Genomic DNA, 23,973 nt, shown 5'->3' with positions numbered 1-23,973 from the left:
TGTTGTGGTGTTGAGTTATTAACGTACAAAGATAAAATACTTAATTAGGTGGCCGCTTCGCTTACCCGGCCGCTTCGCTTGCCGCTCACGTTAACCACCGGTACAATATCAAAATAGTCACAATATTTTGTATCAAAGACAAGCCTTCAAGCTAAGCTCCATTGTACCCCAGATTGCTTACAAATCATACACCATCCTCCCCCACCTTGCATCCAAACTACTTTCTCTGATTCAAGCCCAATCAATCCAATCATCGCTATGCCTACCTTCAAAGCCAACGATGGAATCACACTTGCCTACGAAACACACGGATCTGACAAAAACACCCCTCTGATTCTAGTAAGCACCCAACCTCCACCCCGCTCATCCACCTGACCACGTCCACCAGCTCCATGGCTTCACAGGTTCTGGGGCCGTTTTCAAGCGCAACATCACCGCCCTCTCGCAGCACCACTATGTCATAATCCCCGATCTCCGGGGCCATGGCAGCTCCGACAAACCCAAAGCCGGCTACCACGTCTCGCGCCTAGCCATGGACCTCAAAAACCTACTCGACCACTTCAATCTCAGCAATGCTGCTGTGAAAGCCATGGGCACAAGTCTCGGCGCAGCGATCCTCTGGTCCTACACCGAACTCTTCACTACATCCCCCTTTTCCCACATGATCTTCGTGGATCAAGCCCCCTTGCAGAATTACCTCGACGACTGGGGCCCATCGTTTGGAAACCGCGGATGTAACTCCCCAGATGCCCTTTTAGCGATGCAGAAATCGTTGATTCACGAGCCGGAAAAGGCGCATGTAGGGACGATTGCCGCCTGTCTGGGGTATAGATCGCACCCGCGGTCTGGGGATCCAACGCCAGAGTCGCAGGTTTGGAAGGAGGATGAAGAGTTCTTTTTGGGAGAGGCGATGAAGGGAGAGGGGTGGTGGTATGGCAAGTTGATGGCGGATCATACGGCGAATGATTGGCGGTATTCGATTGCGCAGAATTTTGGACCGGGGAGTAAGAGTGCGACGCGGGTGCTGGTGGTTGCGAGTAGTAGGAGTGGATGTTTCCCGGCTGATGGTCCGTTGAAGGTTGTTGAGCTGATCAATGGAGGGAAGGATGAGGGTCTTGCGAAGGGAGTGACGGTGGAATGGGGTGGGCACTGGTGTTACTGGGAGAAGCCTGAGCTGTTCAATGAGCTTGTGCTTGAATTTTTGCAGTAGGTAGTATGTCACATATCGAGACAAAGTTGCAGGCAAGGAATGCATTGATAATGAACATCGAGTCTATTGTGATATGTCCAAGTCCAAAAGTCCTCGCCATTTCACAACAACTACAATTCCTAGTCCCGCGATAACTGCGAATGATATTAACTTAATAATGCCGTCAACTTGCAACCGAAGCAGCAAAGTCTCCAATACCCCATCGCACTCCCCATGTCGCACCACTCCCCTCCATCTATTCCCCCTCTAGCCACTCCCCCGCCATCTTCGCTATATTATGTGCCTGCTCCTTAAACCCCAAAATGCCCCCCAGCAACAAAATATCATGCGGCACATTCTCCTCCGAATCCAGCACAATCTCATTCCCCTCTTCCCTCATCTTGCCCGCCCACTCCACCACATCAAAAAACAATAACTCGCTGCCCCCAATACTTACCCACATGGGTACTGGAGTGCGGAACATGCTGTACTTGGGCGAGACATACGGCGAAGACAAGACTTTCTCGCCTGCAAGACCAGCATACGCGCTTGTGCCCCATTTGGTGAAGGGCGGGGATAGGTAGTCGGTCTTGTAGTTTCTGTTGTCGTGGACGTAGGAGCAGGATGTGTCTGAGGGGTCGACCCAGGGGGACCAGAGAAGCGCGGCAGAAGGGTTGGGGAGATCGAGTCCAGCGCCGTACTCGGTTATGTAGCGGAGGAGGGCGATGGTGAGGTTGCCGCCTGCTGAGTCGCCGGAGACGATGATGTTCTTTGGGGGGATCTTGAGGTCGTTGAGGAGGTAGAGGTACGAGGTTAGGACGTCTTGGAGTGCGGCTGGGAAGGGGTTTGATGTCGGTGAGGCAGGCAGGGTGGAGAGTCGGTATTGTGGGCAGAGGATGTGTGTTGCCGGTGAGTGTTTGAGTAACAGTTTTGCCATGAAGCCGCTTGCCTGGGTCCTTCCGTCGCCGTGGACGAATGCGCCTCCATGGGTGTGCAGGATGACCTTTGTTCTGCTCTTATCGCTACCGGCTGTCAATGGCGCTGGGTACCATGTTGCGCCGATCTCCACGGGCACAACATCCTTGTTGCTCCTTAGCGGTCCTTTGTAAGCATCAGAATTGGCGGGTTTGACAAGAATAAATCGCTCCTTTTCTGCTCCTGGTGTGAGGGGAAGTGGTGTTCCAACTTGCAGTTTTGCAATGTGCCATAGAACCGAGGAGAAGACGCGCGTGCTGATGGCCTGGCGGAAAGTCCATTTAGGGTTCTGGCGACCAAATCCGAGTAGAAACGTAACGAGATACACTGGAAAGCGGGAAATCTCGAAGCCAATGGCGCAGATTGCGTATACACCCTTCAGGGGCTGTCGCGTGAAGTCTACCATGGCGGATCGCCGTGCCTGGGGGCACTCTTGAACTCCTAGATACTAGAGATTGACGCAGAGCGACTCTGCAAATCTTCAACTGTCCGTTAGGACGGGAATAAAGAACAGAGAAGCGCAGTCCAAGGGCTGGCCGGAGAGTGCTGTAGGATGACAGCTTGTTCGTTGGGAATATCTGCCTTGAGGGGCCAGGACTAGTGCGGGGGACAGTGTGATACCGTCATATGTCCGTGCATGTACCGCGGTACTTTGTCACATGATTACCATCACATTGTCGTGCTGCATCAAAAATACAGCACGGATAGGAGGATCTCTAAGTTTGCGTTGTTCTGGTGGATTTGTAGGGTTGGATCATGGATTGGTCTTCAATCGGAGCAATATCCTGACGGCTGTGCAAAAGGTAAGGCCGAGTCGATCTTCATCCAGGTACACATCGCCTCGGCGCAGATGGATGTGCATTGCCGCTGTCGCTAATCTTTCAGTGCAACCTTGAATATTCTGATATGAATTAGGTTGGAGAATCACTCACAGTATGTGTTTAGGAGAAGCAAACAATTGACCTTGTTGCAGCCAAAGCTATATGTCACGATCCGTCCTAGCGGTGTTCAATGCAAGAGGAAATGCGATGTGATTGCAAGTCGCAACGATTTCAAGATTGCAGAAATATCCCTGTTTGGATATCTCTCTATCGTGCGACTTATAGGCTGGAAGTAGAGTATTGACATAGTACCGCTGCGAGGTAGCAGCGGTTGGTTGGTGTCGCTCGCCCCATTAGCCAGCGACGGCTGTTAATTGGTGTCGCTCCCCCCACCTGATCAGCCACAGAATCTAGCTACTATAGTCGGGATGTGGGGTAAGCGACATCAATCGACAGCCGTCGCTGAGCAAGGGGAGTGAGCGACACCAATCAGCAGCGTATCGCTCGCCAGGGGGCAGGCGACACTCATCAACAGTTGCTGGTCAGCCACAGCCAGGTATACGATATTCCAGGGAGCAGCATAAGCGCGGCACCAACCGCTTCACGCGCCACAACACACAGCGGCCGTAACTTCAAGCAGCCGTCGATAGCAATTGGACAGCGTAAGCATACATACCAATGGCTATGTCACACATTTGAATCAACTGAAAGATTGTGGGTCAAAACCAAGATCCTTCTATCCAATGCGACATTGACCACACAGCAGGTATCTAAACGCCGACACAATAGTCCAGGAGAAGAAATGGATAACTATGTGATTTCCAAAATCCTAAATTTTAAGCTATCAATACAGATTTAAGTCTTCTCATGCATCACACAAAACTCGGATTTCGTCCCCAAAAGAAGAGTTTAGCGCGCGATCACGGTGCTCAGTCGCATCATATACAAAAGCGCGTACGTCGCACTATTATTGACAAGTCTTCAGCTTCGTGTACCCTAATCCCCAAAGAGCCGACCTCTAAGCTCTATATCATGGCACACCCTCTACTGACATAAATACACAGTCACCCGCGGTACATACATACACCCCCAAAACGCCCCCTCATCGCAACCCCAACCTAACCCTCTACAACTTGGCCGGCAACTTCCCATTCTTCTGCGCCGTATACGTAGCAATCAGGTCCATCAATTGCGGACTCAGCACATCATACGACTGCAGCCCTACGCTCCTAAACTTCTCCCTCACAGCATCCATCTGCGCCGGATTGAACCCTTGCTCAATGATACTGCTTACAAACGCCGCAAACTGCGGTTCCTGCCAGCCGTTCGTGTTGCTCAGCTCCGTGTGCACAAAGTCGAGGCCCTTGAATGGATGGTCGACCACAATGCGGCCGAAGAGGTGGACGCCGCACTCCTTGCATGCGTTGCGCTGGATGGCGGCTGATTCGTCGATAATGTGCAGTTTATGGCCGTTGGCGGTGACGGAGACATTTTCTTTAGGCACGACGCCGATGACAGAGAAGAGGGCGCCCTTTGGTTTCCAGCATTTCGAGCAGCCGCATGCGTGGTTGTGCGCGACGTTGCTCGAGAGCGTGACTTCAACTTTATCCGACGGACAGTGGCAGTAGAGTTTGCCGCCAGGGAAGTTGGGGTTGCCCTTTTTGATGCCGTTGTCTATTGCTGGGTGGATACTGGGCATCTTGAATTAATCTTTTTCTTTAAGCAAAAAAAAAGAGGGTTGATATCGAGGTACGAAATGTAGACTTTTTGGAGTTCGCGATTGACTTGTAGTACGAGACTGACTTGCAAAGGAATAAAAGGTAAAGAGATACACTCTACCGGAACTATATAGCAGCCTTCCCCATTTTTCCCGACATCTGGACTGCACGGCACCCCCCTCATCGGACTATCAGGCCATTTTCGACATGAATTACGATGCGAATGGCGCAATTGTCTGGCTTCTTGACTTTAGTGTGGACTGTTTGTATGCGGAACCGCATAAGGTTTCCACTTTAGGTCACTCGGACCTTCCCCGCTTCATTGCACGAACCGCACTTTTCAATTGCAATCAGGCTTGGCCTGTGCAATTGATTCGCCACAGAAAACAGCGACTCGCGAACACCTTTTCCCTTTAATACTCTTGTCGCTATCGCGATATCCTCTTACCAGCGAAAAATTTGGAATTCGAAGCGTCGAGTTGCGCTGCGATGCGATGTTACGTTGGATGGTGGCGGGGATGTACCGGTAGTAACGTTCGTGTACGTACGCAAGTACCTGGTACCCGGCCGAATCGGACACTCTTTTTCTCTCCAATCTTGATCGCAAGCATAATCTCCCCAAACGTACCCCAAGAATCTTGCTATCCCATTTATCCAGAACGAGTCCAGATGACGGTCCAAAAGCTTTCCCACCACGTGCGGATCCGAAACAATACGACCTCATCATGCACGTCAGCGCGCAGCCAAGATTACCATCTCGAAATACATTGGACTTGGAGACTTATTCCGCGAGTAAGGGGGGAGCACTAAGCCCTGTTATTTCAGATACTTCCTTGCTAAATCACAGAATCAATCGTAGATCCGCGTTCTGCGTGGTATAGTATTTCCTGGGGTGAATTTTCCCCCATATCATCCTGATTAGTGAACTCAGCCGACCCCACAACATGCAGCATCCTCATCCAGACATCCAGCGTCCATCATGTAAAAGAAAAAATATTTATCTTTTTTAGTCCCCGAAACCTCTAAATCAGCCCTCTATTGCTAATTCATTACTCCCTTTCTGGCTTTCCCCCCCAGCGACCCACGCACCACCCTCTCCCTCCGCCACCCCCACACCAACCCATTATACCGCGCCAGCAACGCCCTCTGCACCGCCTCTTCGTACTTTTCCCTAATCTCACAAAGCGCTATTTCTTTATCTAAAGTCAACATTATTTCCTCCATCTCTTCTCCTTGCAAGTTCTCAACCGCAGAATTCCATGCAGGGTCTGCGTGGATAGAGTCCCGGGCGACGGGTATGGCTGGTGTGACGGGGACATCAAAGCGATATTTCTGGCGCAACGTTTGCTTTGGGGATAGAGAGCAGCGGGGGAGTGTGGGCGAGGAGAGGGGTGGGGTGAGTGCTGGGGGTGTCCAGGTGGTGCGTTGGCCGCATTCGAATTGTGAGGAGGGTTGTGAATGGGAGGGTGGCGGCGAAAGGGGTGAGAGTAAAGGATGTGCTGTATTAATGTCACCCAGGGGTATATGAGATTGCGGTGGTGGGGTTCGAGTTCGTTGGAGCGGAGCTGATGGAAGTAAAGTACAGCCGTTTCTTTGGAGAGAAGGGTTGTTGGTTTCGATTATGCCAGAGGCTGAGGCTTCGGAAAGGATATCGCGGGCTGGCTTTTCCCAGCTATCAGGTGGTGTCTGGTGTCGTGTTATCGCTTTGAGAGTCAGGCTTTCGTATGTTGCGGTTGTCCCAAAGAGACTTTCGGTGATGGCCCTGCTGACTTGGGTACGATGCTCTTGGGACCCGAAGAAATTCGGACAAGATGCATCGTTGATGGCGGTGAATGAAAGGGATGTGGGTGCCATGTCTCGAGCAGGGCGTCTGCTATGTCGCTGCTCCTTCACTCGAAGATCGTTCAAAACCAGTTCAGTTGGATACAGCGGATATTCCGAGTCGGGTATGATGGGTGGATTGATTGTACAGTAGCATATTAGGACATCCGATGCGTGATCGGGGTAGAGTTCCGTCTACGATTCCCAAGTAAACAAAGAAAGACTCGAGTTGTTTGTTATGGACAAAGACACCATGTTTGTGATAAAGAGCTCATTATTGCCCCCTCCAATGATCCAAGGACAAAGTTTTATGGAATGATTAGCATTCGATCTATTTCCTTTGTGGTACACGGGTGCCTGCCTCGATCTCTGGAGTGGTTCTCCACGCCTTCAGGTGGAGCTGGCAAGACTCAGCTCACAAGCGTTCCAAGGTCGACGCAAGCCCCTGAATTTGGCTTGCCCACCGGCCCAACATCATCTTCCCTTCCATTTTTATTTCCGGCGTTGGACCGCAATAAACCACAATCAACACAGGAGCGACGCTGCGTAAAAGGTCGAACCCAGGCGTTTTTGCGCGTTCAACCTCGGCTGCAGTCTGCAGTATGGCTCGGGAACAGTTATACGCTTCGGAATAATAGTGTCCTATGCTATACTCGGATGGTGTCAACGGAGTACTGGATTCAGTGTGGATCTTGTACATGAGCATATTGAGCAAGACTCTATCTGCCATGTAGTTTGAACTGATCAGTGCCCTGACTGGGTCGGTCTTTCCTATTTTTGGAGATTTCTGTTTTGTAGATTGCGAGGAAGACTCTGGGGTCTGGGTGTTTTCAGGGTTGGTGAATTGCTTCGTTAAATGAGGGTACTTTTTGGCCCAGCCGTCGAGATCTTTGAGCAATTTAGATATGAGTTCCTGAGCAGTTATCACATCAACATTGGGCGGTACGGTCATCTCAAAAATAGTACGCAAAGATCCTGGAATCTCTAGATAGGCTGTACAGTAAGGTATCATAAGGTTGATACCGGCGAGATCCTGGTGTGGGTCGCTGGGCATATCGACGAATGGTATTGTCATCCAATCTTGGGAACAAAATGTCGATTTCTTGTTAAAAACGATTGACCTGTGAGCCTAGGAGCCGTCAGCGTGGTACCATTGAGAATGCGGAATGTCGCAAACACACCTCTTGGCCGCGGATGGCTTTGAAGAGTGGCCAGATTACGCCAGATCTACAGTTGGCTGGGCCTCGCATCTTCATGATCTCTCCTGCTGCATCCAAGTGTGCGAGTAAGCCAGCAGACGTTGCGCCAACGTAGAGCTCATATAGCGCAAGGATAAGCGGTACCAGAACTTCTCCTTCATCTGGGATATTGTTCTTTTTCATTTTTGCTATCGAGTTTCGCTGCACACTCAATGCAACAGTGTACCATCTCCAGGAGTCGATGAGTATACTTGAGTCATGATGGTACTTGCCGTAAAATGCCATCGACATTGCACGAAGTGATAATCTGACAGCGGGCTTGGAGGCGCTACTAAATATTTCTGGCAAGTTAGCAAGCCACTGGATTTCAGGCGCATAGGCGTTTTTAACATGATTGATCTCTACATAATGGGTAAGGAAGGCATTGTCCAATGTTGATGACAAGGCTTTCGAAGGTTGGTTGAAGGTAGGAGGCCTGTAGTGGTAGCGGATGGCTATCGTGGCCCTCTCCACCTGTTCAGCATGTCGACTGTTGGTAGGAAACATGGGGTTCTGAAGAGGCATGTCTAACGGGGTAGCAGGCTTTTTTGATGCGATAGATACCGCATGATGTGAAGGCTTCGTGGCAGGAGTCTCGCTAGTTGAGGCTGAAGCTGATGCCCTCACTATTTCTTTCTTTTTTCGTCCTTTTGGTTTCCCCACACGCTCAGTCATGTCAATGACGATGGAGCCCTGCAATGGCCCCGAGCATTTGATTCCCAGGCGGCGGCACTGGTTGCATATCTCTGGCGTCTCATCACACTGTAGAGAAAAGGGTCAATGGTTGTACCGGATATGTGACATACGGTAAACGAACCTTGACGCGTCTCGTGCGGCATTGGGAACAAGCGCGGCTGCGCTGAGATTTAGGGGGCATCTGACCTGTGTCTCCAACGGCAATACAAATGAGTGGAATACTGTGTAAGAAGTGTTCTAGCGATGTAGTTGGCACAGTGCTGTAGGAACGTAAGAGTGTTTGAGACCAAAGTATTGGCTAGTGTTGGTATTGATCATCGTCAGGGATTGTCCGACAAGAAACGTATTTCTTCTGTGAAAGGTTAGGTTGCCGCCCGGACAGGCGTGGCACACCGATGGATGCCTTTGCCGAAAAAGTTTGGCTGATTACGGCGGACCACCGTGCGGCCGAACCGTGATACAGACAGATCTGGCGGCATTGCCCTCATGATATTATCTTAGTCATGCATACGACCACACAATCACGGCATCGTGATTCCGCACTTTCCGACAATCTGCATCTCGGGTGGAAAGCGGAAGAACATGCGCATAGCCAACTGTGTGAACAAAGCCAGCCCCTTACATGCAGGGCCTGATGGATCTAGTTGATTGCTGAAACAGACTACGCCACCCTAATATTGACACCTAAAATCGAAGAGCATGCATCTGACAGCGCCGCCTCGTTTCATAACAGTGGAGGCCTGGGGAACACTTGGTGAATTCAACGGCTGTATGCACCCATTGCTTCTTGTCCTCTTGACATTCAAAAAAAAATTAGTCGTATTCCTCGATACGGGGTTGTACGTTTTCTGCTGGGATGACGAAACTAGCCACCAATCGCTTGCAAATGCCTCAATCATCATGTGTGTATGTATGTATGATATCCATGGTCCCTGCCAGCCAACAAATCTACATTTCTCCCTTCTCCCCCCTTTTCTTGCCTTCCTGCTGCAACTCTTTCATGTGTGCTTCGTGGTTGTCGACTTGTTGCCGGTCAGCGGCAATATTGCTTTCGCCAGAGCTGGCTAGATCCTCGCGCCATCGCCCCTGTCCCTGTTGCTGTTCCTTGAGCTGTTCCTGCTTGGCTTGCTCAATCTGGTCCGCGCTGCGGTCGGCATCTTCCTTAATGCCCATGCGTTGTGTAATTGCAAAGGTACGACGCGTCGACAGGGTCATGGGTGTGCGGAGAGAACGCGTAGTAGCGCTAAGAATAGTGCGGGGTGCCATTGTCGGTGCTTTGAAGCTTGAAAAGGGAGTTGATGAGTGTGGATGCTTGGGAGGAAAAGACGACGAATATCGTGATAGGTTTTTGTGAAGAGAAAATGTTCGCTGAGACAGCATGTTATGGCTGTGGAGTCTTTAACAACCGTCATGGGCTGTGACGTCATTTCCTGCAGTGAGACCTGCTGCGTAGGCATTCACGCTCCACTTCAAATCTCGGCACTCTACACGACGTCAGCCAGGATTGAAGTGGAGCTGATCTGTGAGCAGCCTCGCAAAAGTTGCAACAGGTGGACAAGGGTACCACAAGAAAACGAATCTTGATTAAACGTTGAGATTGAACTTGCTATGCGCCTGCTCCCCCAAGAATGTATGTACACCATTTCTTGAAACTCGTAAAAGTAGCTTAATCCACCATTGTGACATGCCCCAAATGCTCCATTCGTCCATATCTCCCATGCACCAGCTCAGCTCATATATGCCTCCCCGTTGTGTTTCTGCGACATCACTGAGAAACCATCACGCGCTGTGTATGCTCATCCTGAGCTGTTCTTTGGTGCACTGCCTGCACCACTGCTCTTCTTGTTTGGTGCGCCCCCGTGTCCTCCAACGGTGGGGCTGTTGGGTTCGCTGATGTCCTTGTTGCCAGGGCTAACATTCAAGCTGTTCTGCTTCCCACCAGCTTCGCGCTCAGCATCTGCCTCTTCTGCCTCTGGAGATGTCTTTGAGGGGTTAAAAGCCGCGTCTGTATGTGCTGCACCATCATCAGAGCCAGATTTGGCATACTCGGTCGATCGTGGGTTGAGCGAGTCTTTGTCTTGTGCATCCTTTTGCGCAAATCGTGCTGGGCTCGTTGAAAGGAAGCGGGGACGAACGACTTGAGGGCGAGTGAAGACTGCGCGTTGAACTGCGCGTGCGGGCTGGATGCGGAACATCTTGAGGAGTGAGTTGAGTTTCTAGATGTAGTATCTGTGTGGGGGTACTGTTGGAAAGCTGTTCAAGGTTCTTGAAGGTATCAATTGAGTTATTGAGAGGTGTTTTAAAACCAGATATTGGTGATATACAGATTGGTTAAGGTGACGAGTAGATGGGTGTGAAGCTTCGCACGACGGTGTTGTGACGTCATTTGCCGAAGTCCGACCGAAGTACTTGCTCACGTGACTAGGACACGCATGTCGATGACTATGGGAATCTGTCCTTCATATGTCTGAACGAAATAGGTTCTTCTATTGAATGTGGAATAAGCAATGTGCTAATCTTACTCTTTTAAGAAGATATTAAAGCCAAATTTTAACATATAAAGTTAACCGATTCGTAACGCCCTACCCTAACGAGGTAACTTACCCCATCGTAACATTGAAGTGATTAGATGTAGAAGATGGTTACAACACGAATCATACTTCGTGAAACTAAAGAGTTTCAGCGCATTCAGTCGAAAACACAATGTCATCGTATCCCGACGGCTTACTTTTCTAATCTATCGTCCTTCCAAAGACGGAATGGTCTTAGGTCTAGATTGTCCTACCCGCTACAGGAACAACACTTCTCGCCCCAGGCAACAGCAGGTTAGGCCATATCACATGACTGGCCAGATTGATCACATCTTTGTTTTCGGGCGTATCTCTTGGAGCGGTTGAGGTAAAGGTGGAAGGCTCAACACAAATAAATAATTGAGGCATTCAATACCCTCGACGCGGTCCGTTTTCAATTAGCTGCGTCTTGTCGCCACACAACAACCATAATGGCACTCTCTGCATGGATTCCGCCTCCCCCTCCAGATCCAGAAACACTAAAAAACCCTGCTCAATTCTCTTCTTTCCCACTGAGCCAGCTGCGAGCAGGCAAGATCAAAAAGTCCCTTTGGAATGGCAAGATTGAATCGGCAATCTACAAGACTCCTTTGACCGGCTCTGTTGAAATAACCGAACTGGGTATCACGACAGACGAACATGCATTTCCTAAGCATGTGAGCCCCGACAAGGCTCTCCTCCACTACTGCGCATCCCATTACGACGACTGGAGGAAGGAATTGCCAAACTCAGAACACTACTTCAAACCTGGCGCATTCGGTGAAAACCTTTTCAGCACAGAAGTCAGCGAGAAGACACTTTGCATTGGTGATCGGCTGGCGATTGGAGATGTCATTGTTGAAGTTAGTGAACCGCGAGGACCATGCTTCAAGCTCAATCACCGTTTCGAAGTCAAGGATATGGCCAAGCGCACGCAGACTCTTTTTCGCACTGGCTGGCTATATCGCATAATCAAGACGGGAGCAATCAAGGAAGGGGATATGATCTTGCTGCTTGAACGACCACATCCGGAATGGACAGTGGCACGTGTCATGTACTATCTCTTCATCGAAACCAACAACACTAAGATGATGGAGGAGATCGTCAAGATACCTCAGCTCGGCTGGGATATCAAGGATCAGTTTCAGGCTAGACTTGACAAGGGCGTAGCTGAGGACCAGAGTGGTAGATTGTTCGGCGGCGAGGACGAAAAGACATTCGCCTGGAACGAATATCGCCTAGTAGAGAAGAGGAAAGAGACCAAATCCGTCACAGCCTTTACTTTTGAGGCAGTAGAGGATGTTCTTGAAACTCATCCTGTCCAGCCAGGTAGCCATGTGCGAGTGAAGCTAGGCGGAAAGCTGGTGCGCGCCTACTCAGTAACCAGCGGGACGTCCAAACGTTTTGAACTCGGCGTCGCTCTCGATCCCGACAGCCGCGGTGGTTCAAAGTATCTGCATGAACAAACCAAGATAGGCGATGTTTTGACGGTTGGGCGCATCACAGCGAGCTTCCCGCTAGCCAAAGAAGCAGACAATCACATTATCATCGCGGGCGGCATTGGCATTACAGCCTTCTTGGTCGCACTCGAGCAGCTCCAGGAAACAAAGCAAAACTTCCATCTGCACTACGCTGTTGCAGAGGAAGTACCTTTCGTAGCCCAAATCGCAGCACTAGGCCCACATGCAACCATCTACAACAAGTCCGCCGGCCAGCACCTAGACATCTCTTCCATCCTCGGCAAAGCAAACGACCGAACACACATCTACACCTGTGGACCAACCCGACTCATGGACGATGTTGTCGACACCGCAAAGACTTACGGCATTTCCAAGTCGTCCGTCCACATCGAAGCCTTCACAACCACAACTTCCGGTGATCCATTTACGGCAGAGCTCCGAAAGAGCAAGAGGAGTGTACAAGTCGGCGCAACGCAATCGCTACTCGACGCACTGAAAGTTGTAGGCATGGACATTGACAGCTCCTGTGAAGTCGGCAATTGCGGAACATGTACAGTAGATGTATGTTCAGGCCGAATCGAGCATCGCGGGACCGCGCTTCAAGAATCGGAAAAGGAATCTAGCATGTTGAGTTGCGTGAGTAGAGGCATAGGTAATATCGTCCTAGACTTGTAATACAATCTTTCACCATATCCCGCAACCTATCAGTTAGTATCCGAAGTCATCTCCATTCCACCCACATAATCGACTTCACTTTAAAAAAAACACATGGATTTTGAAACTTCAAAATTCATATTTCAGAAGGTCTTCCAAGCTTCCTACTTCTAACCAAAAAAAAAGGAAACAAACGCCTCAAATGCTAATCCAAAGAGATATATACAAAAGAATTCTTCAATCATCCCACCGCATATTCAGAATCAAATCCTGCACCTCCTGACTACTAAGTCCCTTCTTCTCCCCACCCTCGCTGTCGGGTTGTGCGTCGGCGAGTCACATGCTACCGTTGAACCACCACGCAGCTGCGGCAGGCCATCCGAGGATTATGGCGTAGAAAGGGAAGTAGCTATGGACAAACCCGTTAGTTGTTGCTTTTTTTTAATGGAACAGGAAAAGAAGACTTACACAGCACTCGTCTTGACGAATCTCTGTCCCAAGTCGCCGGCGCGCCAGGCATGCGGTGCCATGGTTATGGGGTTGCGGGCAAAAGGGTGGGGTTCGACCATGCCGCGGGAGAGGGTGCGCCACATGATACGTGCTTGAGTTGCTGATGGCATTTTTGTTGTGTTGTTGTTGTTGTAGTGATGGAATATCCAAATAAGACTTGTGTTGTCGATTGATGGTTCAGATTCTTGTCGTTCTGTCTTTCAGATTCGTGGTTCGGCTTCTCGAAACAAAAAAAAGAGTCTTGTCGATATCAAGTAGTTGCGTAGATATCCTCTATCCTCGTCTCTAATATACTCGTTTATATGCGTTGTATGCACTGTTGGTTGTATGCGTTGATGTGGTACAAAAAAAAAACACCTTCACTCCCATCCTATATACACCTCCCCCAAACCAACCCTTCCACCCTTCTCCATCCGAAACGAAAAACCCACACCAGATCACGCATACAGCAATCACGAAAAAAACAACAAGCGAATCCTCCATATCATCGCACCACCACAACCACACTCCTCTGGATGGCGTGAGCAAAACCCACCCACCCGGCACAACCCTTACCCACCCGACTTACTAACCCCCAGATTCGCCAATAAAAAACTACCAAAAGCGGTAAACACTAGATTGCTCATCGAACGCAGTCGCGCACCACCGGCGCAAATTACCAGGTTGAGCACGCGCATGTCCGCGCCGCCGTGTACTTTAGACGAGTTTTTTTAGGGGCCCCGAGCAGGGGGTGGTGGGCTGTGTGTTGTTGGTTGGGTGAGGATGGGGTGATATTTCTTCTGCCTTGGTACTCGGTAAGCGGAGGGCGCCGGGCGGGCCTGCCGGGGCGTGCGGGCGCGAGTCAGGGGGTCTGGAGGGATGGAGAGGGGTGGTGAGACGGTGGTGTGATGGGTTGGTAAGACGGGATTTGGAGGGAGAGAGAGATGATAATGATGTAGGTAGTTAATCAGCAATTATGAGTGGTAGAATTACTGAATATTGTCATCATCGTCGTTCTTCGCTTCTCATGAATTGTACGTAGGATGCGCAGGCATTCGGAGGGCCGTTGTCGAGGAAATTTGCGGCGTGAATGGACGGATTGAGCGCTGCCATGCAGACAAATGATACGTAGTGTACATAGATAAAGACCAAAGAAATCGAATCGGGGGTATAACATCATCACGCATCGATCATTCCCACCACCTCTCCTCGTCTCAATGCAACTTCACCCTACGCCTTACCTAGCTCGACAATCTCCCCAGCCACAATCCACACGTTATCCTCCCTCTTCCCTTCCAAACACTGCACTCCAGCCTGTACCGCCGCCCTCGCAATAACGTCTGCATCTTGCGCCCACACATCCGTCAACTTGCCACTTCCAACCAATCCCTTCAAGCCCTTAGCCAGGCTCCTAAATGCCGCCTCAGCCGGCCGACTCTCTTCTCTATCCCCAACAATCAACCCGGGCCGCACTATAACCGTATGCTTGAAGCCTAGAGCCTTCACCGCCTCTTCCAATTCACCCTTCATCTTCGGATACGCAAAATATGACTTTACATTCGCGCCATTGGACGAGATGAGGACGCATACCTCTGTGCCGGCTTGTTTGGCGGCTTTGGCTAGGTCAAGGGCGAGATCGTAGTCGATTTTACGTTGGGCTTCGACGCCGCCGGCTTTTGCGCGCGTGGTGCCGAGGGCGCTGAAGAAGATCTTGGGGGCTTCGGCGGAGGGGAATTGAGACGCCCATTGCGCGGAATCGCCGGATATGATGGGTTGGAGCTTGGTGGAGCCATTGGGGTTGGGTAGGTCGCGGCGCGAGAAGGCGAAGACAGAGGAGAAAGAGGGATGACCGAGGAGGGTGGAGAGGATGTTGGAGCCCTGGGTAGAGTTGTTAGTTGTATATCCGTGGTGTGAGAGATGAGTGGCTGGGACGTACGACGAGGCCGGTACTGCCGGCAAGTACTGCTTTTGCCATCGCTCTTGGTTGGTGATATCAAGGAGGTCGAGGTTTGTGGTGGTCCTTCAATCAGAGCGTTGAGACGGTCGTTGGAATGCGCAGTCGCAAACAAATTCCCGGGCTAGATAGCGTGCTGGATAGCGCGTGGGATAGCGTGCCTGCTTGAGTGGGGATGATCGGCGAGACGTCGGAGGTCAGTGTGTTGATGGCTCGTTGATCCCATGTGGAACCACGAACGTGCGGAAAGGAAGTTGCTGGGTGACAACCTCGAGACGAATCTCGTGGTGTGATAACGCAACACCCTCTGATTATATCAGGCGGTATGGCACTCGTGTCAAGCCCTTCAATTCGTACGCTGAGAGAGCGTTTTTCTAAAAACGAAAGTTCCTTAACTCATTTGCCTTACTATGTGCCATCAAGAAGGATGGTGACAGCGTCTCTCCAGCGTGCGTGGATGGAGGCTTACCTCAAGGGACAATTATCCAGATCGCTAGTAGTGACGGCGTACGCGAGAGTACTTTGTATCAGCTCCAGCAGATCCTAGATTCCTTCAATGGCATCGCGCACCGAATTTGAAGCAGACGTGGGACAGATTTGAGACAATCTGGATAGACATGAGACCCCTGGGAGCCCATTGAGGGTGGTCGAAATAAACGAGAGCTCCATAACCACCCGAATAGAGGCGATAAAATGATAGATTGCTTTGAGTAATTAAGCATCTGAATACTCTTATCATTTGCTGCGATGGCGTGTGGACAAATTTCCTATTACAAACTGCTAACTGTGTTGGTGACCTGGTAAGACAATGTGTTTTTGCAGAGAGAACAGTGGAAGGTCAGTTGATGGGCTTGAGCCTCTGTGGACATCTGAGTGTAAACTGGTATTTCTTAGAGTATTACTATTGTTTTCAATACGCAGCTGCTTTGAATACTGAGCCCCAAGTACAGCTGACATGCTGGTACCAGAGATACATATCCCCATATCTTATGTTCTGTTCATCACATGTGTCCGGTAACACAGCCACTACCGATACCTCATCGTGCAGTGTGGGGTTGTTACACAAGCCTGCACGCAAATCGAGCCATCCAAAATCATAACAGCCATGCCTTATGTGAATTAGATACGCAATAAATCTTCTAATATAGACTGAATTTCGAATGCGATTACATAAGCTTCGCAATTATATCATGGAAGTGAGCCGGCAGCACCAAAAGCTGGCACAACCAGACAAGTAAAGTGGGAGAGTAACACGCGTGTTTGGGGTGCTGTCGCTGAAGGAACGATACTGCCGGTTACACCAAACCACGCACGATTACGTTCAACGTGGGGGGCCAAGAAACATTCTGGGTCGTAAAAACCTATTGCATGCTACATTTGTGTAGTGATACATGAGCTATTCTACGAGCATAAATAAAATATGTACTATGTTTGGAGAAACTTGGAGTTTGCTTATATCATGTAGGCCGTTTATGGCAATTTGGAATGGAACAAGTAGTCGTGTCGGCAAATGATTGGGCACTGTTCCCATTCCTCTTGTTGGTGGCCAAACAATAAATCCTCTACAAACACACCTGGTAAGTCGCTACGTCATGTGAACAGCTGCCTTCACTTTCTAGCTGCTTGCTCTTACAACATTTCTTTGCCCGCAGCCTTCCTCATAGGTCGCATCACGCTCATTGGGGTCTTTCAATCTATTGAATTCCGCTTTGTTTCTCCGACGGATCACAGTGTTCATATGCAAAGATCGCGCAACGCGACAAGACGTTCTGATCGCACAGCAACTCCCCTTGCAACCTTAGAAACAAAATGACAGTTGATATTCCCAATCTGTCGACTTTCAGTAATCCGCTGCTTTGTTCCAACAGCAAGGAGATACCATGTCAGGCACATGCTGGGCGCGGATGTAATAGCTGCCACCTGGTTCAAGTATGTCTTCCGTCTTTCTCGCTCATCTTTCGTGGCCAGATAGCCCATTTTCATAGCCCTATTCAACCCACTGACGCAACAACAGTACTGCTCAAAGGAATGCCAGACTGCAGATTGGTCTCGACACAAGCAAGCATGTAAATCCCCATTCATGAAAAACACTTGGGAACCCGAGTGGTATCGTACTGGTCGCCAGCCCGATTTTATCGGCGAGGGTCCCTCACACACCACGTTCGGCAATAGAAAGTATCTCTGGGGCAACATGCCTGCTCTCGATATCTTGAAGTTTCAGGATAATGAAGGTATGACCAGTGCAACGAGCCACGACTTCAACCTCCTCTTTGCCGCATCGGGTGATCTTCGGAACGTCATCAAGACTATCGCCGGGCTGCCAGAGGGATATGGAGGTAAATGCGTTGCTGTTTTAAACGATATAGATTTCGTCGTCGTGGCTCGCAATGCCATCATGCTCCTCGCTGCACTTCAGTTCGAACCAGACGTCGCAGTACCGATAATTATCCATTTATGGTACTCAGCACTACTTCCCCATGATATGGTACATGCTATCCAGTCCACCATCCTTCCTATGATCGAAGATGTTTGCCAGAAGATCAAGAACAAGCCCGGCAATGCACTACAAGCAAAGACATTTGAGGTAAATGACCGAAAGCTAAGCATAGCACTGAAGAAAGACGAGTGGGCTCGCTTGGCGACGTTTTGCCAGGTTCGCGAAGGATTGTCAGCAGAAGCTGCTCAACGGATTCGCCGCCGCATTACGCTGGCTCCCGAGAGAGTCGACTATCGTGATCGAGCTATGCTGAAACTGCTTGCTGGTGTTCGCCAGGGAGAAATGTACTTTCGCCATACTGGCATCTTGCTGCCTTATGGTTGTTCCACTGCGGACTTTGACACACCCAACCCGAAAGGATCCTTTGATTCCATGAACTGATCAAGAACTGACGTTAATCTAGCACGCTGTTCTTTCAAAATGACTGGCTAATGAACGATGACGCTACTCCCCGCGGTGGCTGGCGTTTTAACGAGTATATGGAGGACGCCCCAGCTGCGAAAGCGGACGAGTTCGGTGCCATTTTCTTTTACCTCAAAGGACTCCTTCTCAGGTTCTGCGATAGGCTACGGAGCTCCAACGTTTCATTCCGCCTGTTCAACATGGATGCTCGAGATATAGGACCCTATCTCGACATGAGGTTTGATCGTATAGAGGTGAGATACGCACTTCCCAGTCCTCACAATGCCTGACCCTTGACATTCGCACAGATCTCCAACATATGCGATCGAGGTTACGTCGGCCCGCACACCTGTCTACAACTCTTCTCACAACTCCTCAAGCCAACATCACAAAACCCAAACGCCACACTACTTCTTCTCTTCATAAATGCCGCCGTGGAAGTAGATCGCGAAGCACACCCGCAAGGAGATCTCCAGTCACTCGTACCGGCTATGGAACGCCTCAGAGAGTACATACCCTTCGACAAATCCCGCGCAAACATGAACGGAGCTGGAATGAATCTAGCTGCACATCCCGACCTAATCTTGCGTATCGCCTGTTCCGATATGTTCAAACCGTGGCACAAGCACTTTGATACTTTCATGGATGAGTGCAGGATTACGCAGTTCGCTGCGCTGTGTGGGATGGCTGTCAAGAAGAAACATACCATTGTTCAGCCTTGGCCGTACAGGGTTGAGGATCAAACTACACAAAGAGATTTCGATGTTCTGCGCGCGAGTAGTAGAACTGGATTTGAGCGATATGTAGAGTTGCAGAAGCTTGGAAGTACTGCTGATGATGCGCGTATTGCGTTTGCCCACCTGCAATTGTAGGATGTGGGGTAATCGTGCAACTATGGGTTCTTCCTTGACTAATGGGATCACTGAAGCATGGATTGTAATGATGGGCAATATATTTCCTTATGTAAGATTAGTAGTGTCGATATAGTCAAAGTTCATGGATGGTAAGGGTGTGTGCAGGAGTACCGCTCATGACAATTGCTGACACTTACCGTTGCTCATGTACTAAGGGATCCAGGTACTAATCCGCAAACAGACACGACTCTATATCCTACGGAACAAGTCCCGCTGCCATTGACTATCCCAAACCTATCCGACACCCCCATAAATCCATCTCAAAAATTCACAACACTCGCCTCCAACACCCCCTCTTCCCCAATCAACCTCTTAAGCACCTCCTCCCCAACCGGCTTATCCACCCCCAAAATCATCAGCGCCTCCTTACTCCCCTCCTTCTTATCCCCACCCCCCTCCTCCCCATTCAATCGCTGCTCCTCGACCTCCTCATCCAACGGCGCCACATTCATAAACTTGATATTCACGCCCGCCTTCCCCAGCTGATTCCCCACATACCCAATCTTGCCTACGGAATCGAAATTTCGGCAGATGATGAGGGTGCCGCGCGGCACAAACTCGCCTTTGAACCTGTCCAAGCGCGAGATAAAGGGTCTGTTGCCGGATACGAAGCCTTGGATGATCTGGTCGTCGTCTGTGCTGTTGTTGTCTCGGGTTGAGCGTGCCGCGGCAGATGCCGAAACGCTGGAGCGAGATTGCTGGGATACGGAGCGGGAGGCGCGGGCGCGGAGGGTGATGAATGAGGCGTAGGGCTTGTCTTCGACGTTTTCGCGTGAGCGCTGCTCGTTGATGAGGATACCACGTTCCTTGGCGAGGATCTCGGCGTTGACGATGTTGATGTTAAGGCCATCGCTTGAGGTGATGGGCGTCAGCAGGCCTTTGACTAGTGCGGCGAAGAGAGGCTTGGTGGTGTTGATGGTGGCTAGCTTTCCTTCGTATATCAGGTCGAAGGTTGTGCGGAAAGAATCTTTCTTGACGCTGGAGTAGTGTTGGGTATACAAACTACCCATCTTCTCAACGAGACTGATAAAGGGTTGTAGCGTGCGATATTCCTCTGGAAGGACTATCGGTGCATTGACTGCCGTGCGAGGAAGCTCTCCAGACAGGATCGACACCACTTGTTCGCATACGTCAATGGAGACATTCTCTTGAGCTTCAGTGGTTGAGGCACCAAGATGAGGCGTTGCAACCACCTTTGGATGCGCGATTAATCGAGTCGCAGACGAGTCTGGCTCAGGAGGCTCCGAAGTGAAGACGTCGATTCCAGCTCCTGCAATCTTACCAGCGTCCAGAGCTTCCACCAGAGCATCTTCATCAATCATCCCGCCCCGCGCAACATTCAGAATTCGCGCAGTGGGCTTCATGGTTTCTAGTTCGGCTTTTCCAATCATGCCTTTGGTTGAAGCTATGAGAGGCGTGTGCAGCGTCAAGAAATCTGCCTCTTTCAAGATCTCAGCAAGACTAGGCCTGAGCGTCACTGATGCTGCTGCTGCCAAATTCGGATTGGCATAGGGATCGTATGCGATGAGTCTCATGCCCAGGCCATTAGCGATCCGAGCGACTGTGAGACCAACTATAACAATGTAAGCGGTACTCAACTCCTCAATTCTTCTGAGTTACCTTTGCCCAATCCCACAATAGCAAGAGTCTTTCCTTTAGCCTCAACCCCTACGAGCCGGCCACGCTCCCATTTGCCCGCCTTGATGCTTTGTGAAGCATCGCCCACATTCCGGGCAACAGCCATCAACACTTTAGTATGTCAGCAGACACTCCATTTGCGTGACTGTGACGCACTCACACGCAATAGTGTGCTCCGCTGCAGCATTGATGTTCCCGGAGGGTGAGTTCACGACAATAATGCCGTGCTGAGTAGCGGTTTGAACATCAACATTGTCAACACCAACACCTGCACGGGCTACCACTTTCATATTCTTAGCTGCCTTCAGAAGATCTGCCGTCACTTTGGTCTCGGATCGAACGATTAGTGCATCATATTCGCCAATGATGCTTTTGAGCTCTTCAGGACTGAGTCCCTTCTTTTCGTCCACATCAAACTCATCTTTCAGTAGCGCTAGGCCGTCCGGTGACACCTTCTCTGGTATAAGAATCTTGCGTTTTTTTGTATGCATAACAGCGACCATGCTGAATGAAGACTCTGTTGGTTGCCTCGTCTAGGCGTAGATCTATGGGAACAAAGGCTATCAAACTCTTTCAATAATCTGACCTCAGATCCTTCAATGAGGGTTATGCTCAGTAATTAGTATCTTTGATTGATGTACTTCAGGGTTTTCGAGGCGAGGAATAGTTCGTAGTCGGGGGGTGAATAGAGATGTATATATATCCAACTAGTTGGTCCATGCCCAGTGCTGTATGCAAGATCATTGTAACAAGCCGATGCCGGCTCGTGCAGTACATCTGTTACGACACGTCAGATTTCTGGTTCGGCGGGCTGTGTTGCCTCTGGTTACCCCGCACTTTTACCCCACGGGGTACGCTATATTGCGAACTGAATGGACGAACCCGCATTCAGGATACATAACTACTCAAATTAGCTCTCAGCTAAGATGCAAACAGCCTGATAACGTATTTTGTGTGTAATGGTAGTTAGTGCATATTTGATCTTCAGACAGAACTTGCAGAGCAGCTAACAAAGGCTTTGGTAGTGGGATCATGGGATGCATCGTTCGTGCAGCATAACCGGCTAGCCTGAAAGTAGGGTTGCATTCATTGGAGGGTGTATTGGTGTTGCGTGGGGTATGTACATGATGCGTGGGTGGTTGGCGCCGCGCTTTTACCAATGACTACGTGTCTTGAGCTTCTCATTCTGCACAACCTCGATCCAGTAACCGTCGGGATCTGCAAAGATTGTCAGTTGCCATACTTGTGTACCAAAAAGAAAACAGCATACCTAGCACAAACGCAATGTCCTTCATGCGACCATCGGTGAGCCTCTTCTTCCAGTTGACCTTCTTCTCCTCAAAACGAGCACATGCGGCCTCCAGATCGTCGACAGCAATGCAAATGTGACCAAATCCCTGAGGCTCGTTGTTTCCGTTGTGGTACTTGAAGTTGGCGTCTTTTTCAGTGCCATAGTTGTATGTTAATTCGAGCAAACCTTCGCTGTCCACAATTGGATTAACACCAGTGGCCGTAGTCTCTGGTGAGTCCTGACCATAGCCGAGGAAAAAGAGGTCGAACTCAGCACTTGGATTTTCTAACGTGCGCTTGAGCTTCATACCCATGACGTCCTGGTAGAATTTGAGAGAGGCATCTTTATCCTTGACGCGAATCATGGTATGGTTCTGCTTCTGTCAGCTGTGTCCAGATGAGTCCGTTTCATATCACCTACCATACGATATGTGCCAACATCTGTGTCTTTGACACTCTCAGTCTCCTCGAGAGGCTTTTGACCAACCACCTCGACCCAATAGCCATCAGGGTCAAGCACGAAAGCAATGTTGCGCATACGCCCGTCCGTTAGCTTCTTCTGGAATTTGTAGCCAGCGTCCTCTAGCCTCTGGCATGCAGCTTGGATGTTATCGACCGAAATGCAGAGATGGCCAAAGCCTTTGTGGGGATCCGTGTTGCCGTTTGTGATCTTGTAGTTTGGGTCATTTTCGGTTCCGTAGTTGTGAGTCAATTCGACAATGCCTTCGCGGTCTGTCCAGTGGTTTCCGTGGGAAGCAGCTTTATGGCTGTCGTATGCAAGAAAGTGGAGATCGAATCCGGCGTCGGGTTGCTTGATCTCATTGATCTTTTTCATGCCCAGAAACTCATAGAACTCGATGGAGCGCTTTGGATCCTTGACACGGATCCTGAATAAGAATCAGTAATTGACCAATTGCAGGTGTCGAGTAGGGCAAATGGCCATGCGGGTACTCACATGGAGTGGTTGAACTTGTACTTGGTTGGATTGGTCGTCATGGTCGCTAGCGTACGCACGAGAATGCTCGGGGAATGGTTTGGTCTTGCAAGTCTGAGGACAGTAGAAACAGCTAGGCGCGATGTCCTAATACACGTTGGACGTAGAAAAAGCATGAATTGAGCAACCTAGCGAGCACGAGGTTGGCGAAGCAATTGAGGGGCACGGAAATGAGGAGCTAATGACGTCTACCACCCAATGAGAAGCTGCTGGTTTGCCCCTCACCACCATCATCATCGTCCGGCTTTTACTCGGACTTAAGCCTGTGGAGCAAATGATGGCATCTTGCTTGAATAGAACACCCGTTCACCACTGGCCTAGACGCCTTGTTCAGGTAGACGCATCTGCATCGGGGCATCGGGATATCTGCGAATGAATCTCTTTTGGGATATCGTGTGAATACTAGTCCGGAATCTTCCCGCAGTGCAAGAATGTGATATAACCGTACAAATGTCGCCTGAAAGTAGATGGGATGATCAGACTGCTACAAGAGCTCATCAGCTAAGTAATGCACATGTCATCGAGGCTGCACTCGGTGCATGACGCCCTTCACCTGCTGGTCATGACTATACAGTATTAGTAGAGTAGAAGGCGTCCCCAAAGGGGCGCGAGAGCACGTGCGGCGGCGGAACAACAGCGTTCCGGGTGCTGGTCATAGCTTTGGGCCTCGTAAA

At 50.0% G+C, this 23,973-nt stretch overlaps 16 protein-coding genes across 16 annotated transcripts; 3 read left to right on the top strand and 13 right to left on the bottom strand.

The window, feature by feature from the left end:
* Window positions 1-258: 258 nt before the first annotated feature.
* COCCADRAFT_29497 (uncharacterized protein) lies at window positions 259-1,210 on the top strand (the record flags this gene model as incomplete). Its single annotated transcript, XM_007718086.1, has 2 exons — window positions 259-339; window positions 389-1,210. 2 exons carry the CDS (start codon window positions 259-261, stop codon window positions 1,208-1,210), a joined length of 903 nt encoding a protein of 300 aa, XP_007716276.1.
* Window positions 1,211-1,445: 235 nt separating this feature from the next.
* COCCADRAFT_29496 (uncharacterized protein) lies at window positions 1,446-2,570 on the bottom strand (the record flags this gene model as incomplete). The annotated part of the gene is made up of 1 exon (XM_007718085.1): window positions 1,446-2,570. The coding sequence occupies one exon, from the start codon at window positions 2,568-2,570 to the stop codon at window positions 1,446-1,448; it is 1,125 nt and encodes a 374-aa protein (XP_007716275.1).
* A 1,541-nt stretch (window positions 2,571-4,111) lies between these two features.
* On the bottom strand, window positions 4,112-4,684 carry COCCADRAFT_106556 (uncharacterized protein; the record flags this gene model as incomplete). The annotated part of the gene is made up of 1 exon (XM_007718084.1): window positions 4,112-4,684. The coding sequence occupies one exon, from the start codon at window positions 4,682-4,684 to the stop codon at window positions 4,112-4,114; it is 573 nt and encodes a 190-aa protein (XP_007716274.1).
* A 1,060-nt stretch (window positions 4,685-5,744) lies between these two features.
* COCCADRAFT_40195 (uncharacterized protein) lies at window positions 5,745-6,557 on the bottom strand (the record flags this gene model as incomplete). Its single annotated transcript, XM_007718083.1, has 1 exon — window positions 5,745-6,557. One exon carries the CDS (start codon window positions 6,555-6,557, stop codon window positions 5,745-5,747), a length of 813 nt encoding a protein of 270 aa, XP_007716273.1.
* A 382-nt stretch (window positions 6,558-6,939) lies between these two features.
* On the bottom strand, window positions 6,940-8,437 carry COCCADRAFT_106569 (uncharacterized protein; the record flags this gene model as incomplete). Its single annotated transcript, XM_007718082.1, has 2 exons — window positions 6,940-7,653; window positions 7,706-8,437. The coding sequence occupies 2 exons, from the start codon at window positions 8,435-8,437 to the stop codon at window positions 6,940-6,942; spliced, it is 1,446 nt and encodes a 481-aa protein (XP_007716272.1).
* A 969-nt stretch (window positions 8,438-9,406) lies between these two features.
* On the bottom strand, window positions 9,407-9,724 carry COCCADRAFT_8356 (uncharacterized protein; the record flags this gene model as incomplete). The annotated part of the gene is made up of 1 exon (XM_007718071.1): window positions 9,407-9,724. One exon carries the CDS (start codon window positions 9,722-9,724, stop codon window positions 9,407-9,409), a length of 318 nt encoding a protein of 105 aa, XP_007716261.1.
* A 218-nt stretch (window positions 9,725-9,942) lies between these two features.
* COCCADRAFT_106549 (uncharacterized protein) lies at window positions 9,943-10,176 on the bottom strand (the record flags this gene model as incomplete). The annotated part of the gene is made up of 1 exon (XM_007718081.1): window positions 9,943-10,176. A coding segment is annotated over one exon (234 nt), but the record flags the coding sequence as incomplete, so codon positions are not given.
* Window positions 10,177-10,254: 78 nt separating this feature from the next.
* On the bottom strand, window positions 10,255-10,653 carry COCCADRAFT_106537 (uncharacterized protein; the record flags this gene model as incomplete). The annotated part of the gene is made up of 1 exon (XM_007718080.1): window positions 10,255-10,653. One exon carries the CDS (start codon window positions 10,651-10,653, stop codon window positions 10,255-10,257), a length of 399 nt encoding a protein of 132 aa, XP_007716270.1.
* An 806-nt stretch (window positions 10,654-11,459) lies between these two features.
* On the top strand, window positions 11,460-13,142 carry COCCADRAFT_8354 (uncharacterized protein; the record flags this gene model as incomplete). Its single annotated transcript, XM_007718070.1, has 1 exon — window positions 11,460-13,142. The coding sequence occupies one exon, from the start codon at window positions 11,460-11,462 to the stop codon at window positions 13,140-13,142; it is 1,683 nt and encodes a 560-aa protein (XP_007716260.1).
* Window positions 13,143-13,457: 315 nt separating this feature from the next.
* COCCADRAFT_8353 (uncharacterized protein) lies at window positions 13,458-13,741 on the bottom strand (the record flags this gene model as incomplete). The annotated part of the gene is made up of 2 exons (XM_007718069.1): window positions 13,458-13,530; window positions 13,590-13,741. 2 exons carry the CDS (start codon window positions 13,739-13,741, stop codon window positions 13,458-13,460), a joined length of 225 nt encoding a protein of 74 aa, XP_007716259.1.
* A 586-nt stretch (window positions 13,742-14,327) lies between these two features.
* COCCADRAFT_106575 (uncharacterized protein) lies at window positions 14,328-14,573 on the bottom strand (the record flags this gene model as incomplete). Its single annotated transcript, XM_007718079.1, has 1 exon — window positions 14,328-14,573. A coding segment is annotated over one exon (246 nt), but the record flags the coding sequence as incomplete, so codon positions are not given.
* Window positions 14,574-14,840: 267 nt separating this feature from the next.
* Window positions 14,841-15,585, bottom strand: COCCADRAFT_106577 (uncharacterized protein; the record flags this gene model as incomplete). Its single annotated transcript, XM_007718078.1, has 2 exons — window positions 14,841-15,488; window positions 15,547-15,585. 2 exons carry the CDS (start codon window positions 15,583-15,585, stop codon window positions 14,841-14,843), a joined length of 687 nt encoding a protein of 228 aa, XP_007716268.1.
* An 889-nt stretch (window positions 15,586-16,474) lies between these two features.
* On the bottom strand, window positions 16,475-16,735 carry COCCADRAFT_106531 (uncharacterized protein; the record flags this gene model as incomplete). Its single annotated transcript, XM_007718077.1, has 1 exon — window positions 16,475-16,735. A coding segment is annotated over one exon (261 nt), but the record flags the coding sequence as incomplete, so codon positions are not given.
* Window positions 16,736-17,373: 638 nt separating this feature from the next.
* On the top strand, window positions 17,374-19,335 carry COCCADRAFT_40188 (uncharacterized protein; the record flags this gene model as incomplete). The annotated part of the gene is made up of 4 exons (XM_007718076.1): window positions 17,374-17,493; window positions 17,579-18,345; window positions 18,465-18,717; window positions 18,772-19,335. The coding sequence occupies 4 exons, from the start codon at window positions 17,374-17,376 to the stop codon at window positions 19,333-19,335; spliced, it is 1,704 nt and encodes a 567-aa protein (XP_007716266.1).
* A 302-nt stretch (window positions 19,336-19,637) lies between these two features.
* On the bottom strand, window positions 19,638-21,518 carry COCCADRAFT_29488 (uncharacterized protein; the record flags this gene model as incomplete). Its single annotated transcript, XM_007718075.1, has 3 exons — window positions 19,638-20,950; window positions 20,998-21,126; window positions 21,176-21,518. The coding sequence occupies 3 exons, from the start codon at window positions 21,516-21,518 to the stop codon at window positions 19,638-19,640; spliced, it is 1,785 nt and encodes a 594-aa protein (XP_007716265.1).
* Window positions 21,519-22,168: 650 nt separating this feature from the next.
* Window positions 22,169-23,301, bottom strand: COCCADRAFT_8349 (uncharacterized protein; the record flags this gene model as incomplete). The annotated part of the gene is made up of 4 exons (XM_007718068.1): window positions 22,169-22,233; window positions 22,286-22,679; window positions 22,727-23,192; window positions 23,261-23,301. The coding sequence occupies 4 exons, from the start codon at window positions 23,299-23,301 to the stop codon at window positions 22,169-22,171; spliced, it is 966 nt and encodes a 321-aa protein (XP_007716258.1).
* Window positions 23,302-23,973: the final 672 nt, after the last annotated feature.

This window comes from Bipolaris zeicola (genome assembly GCF_000523435.1).
Source record: "Bipolaris zeicola 26-R-13 unplaced genomic scaffold scaffold_211, whole genome shotgun sequence".
In the NCBI taxonomy this organism is placed as follows: domain Eukaryota; kingdom Fungi; phylum Ascomycota; class Dothideomycetes; order Pleosporales; family Pleosporaceae; genus Bipolaris; species Bipolaris zeicola.
Note: the sequence above shows the minus strand (reverse complement) of the source record. Positions and strands in the feature narration are given on the sequence as shown.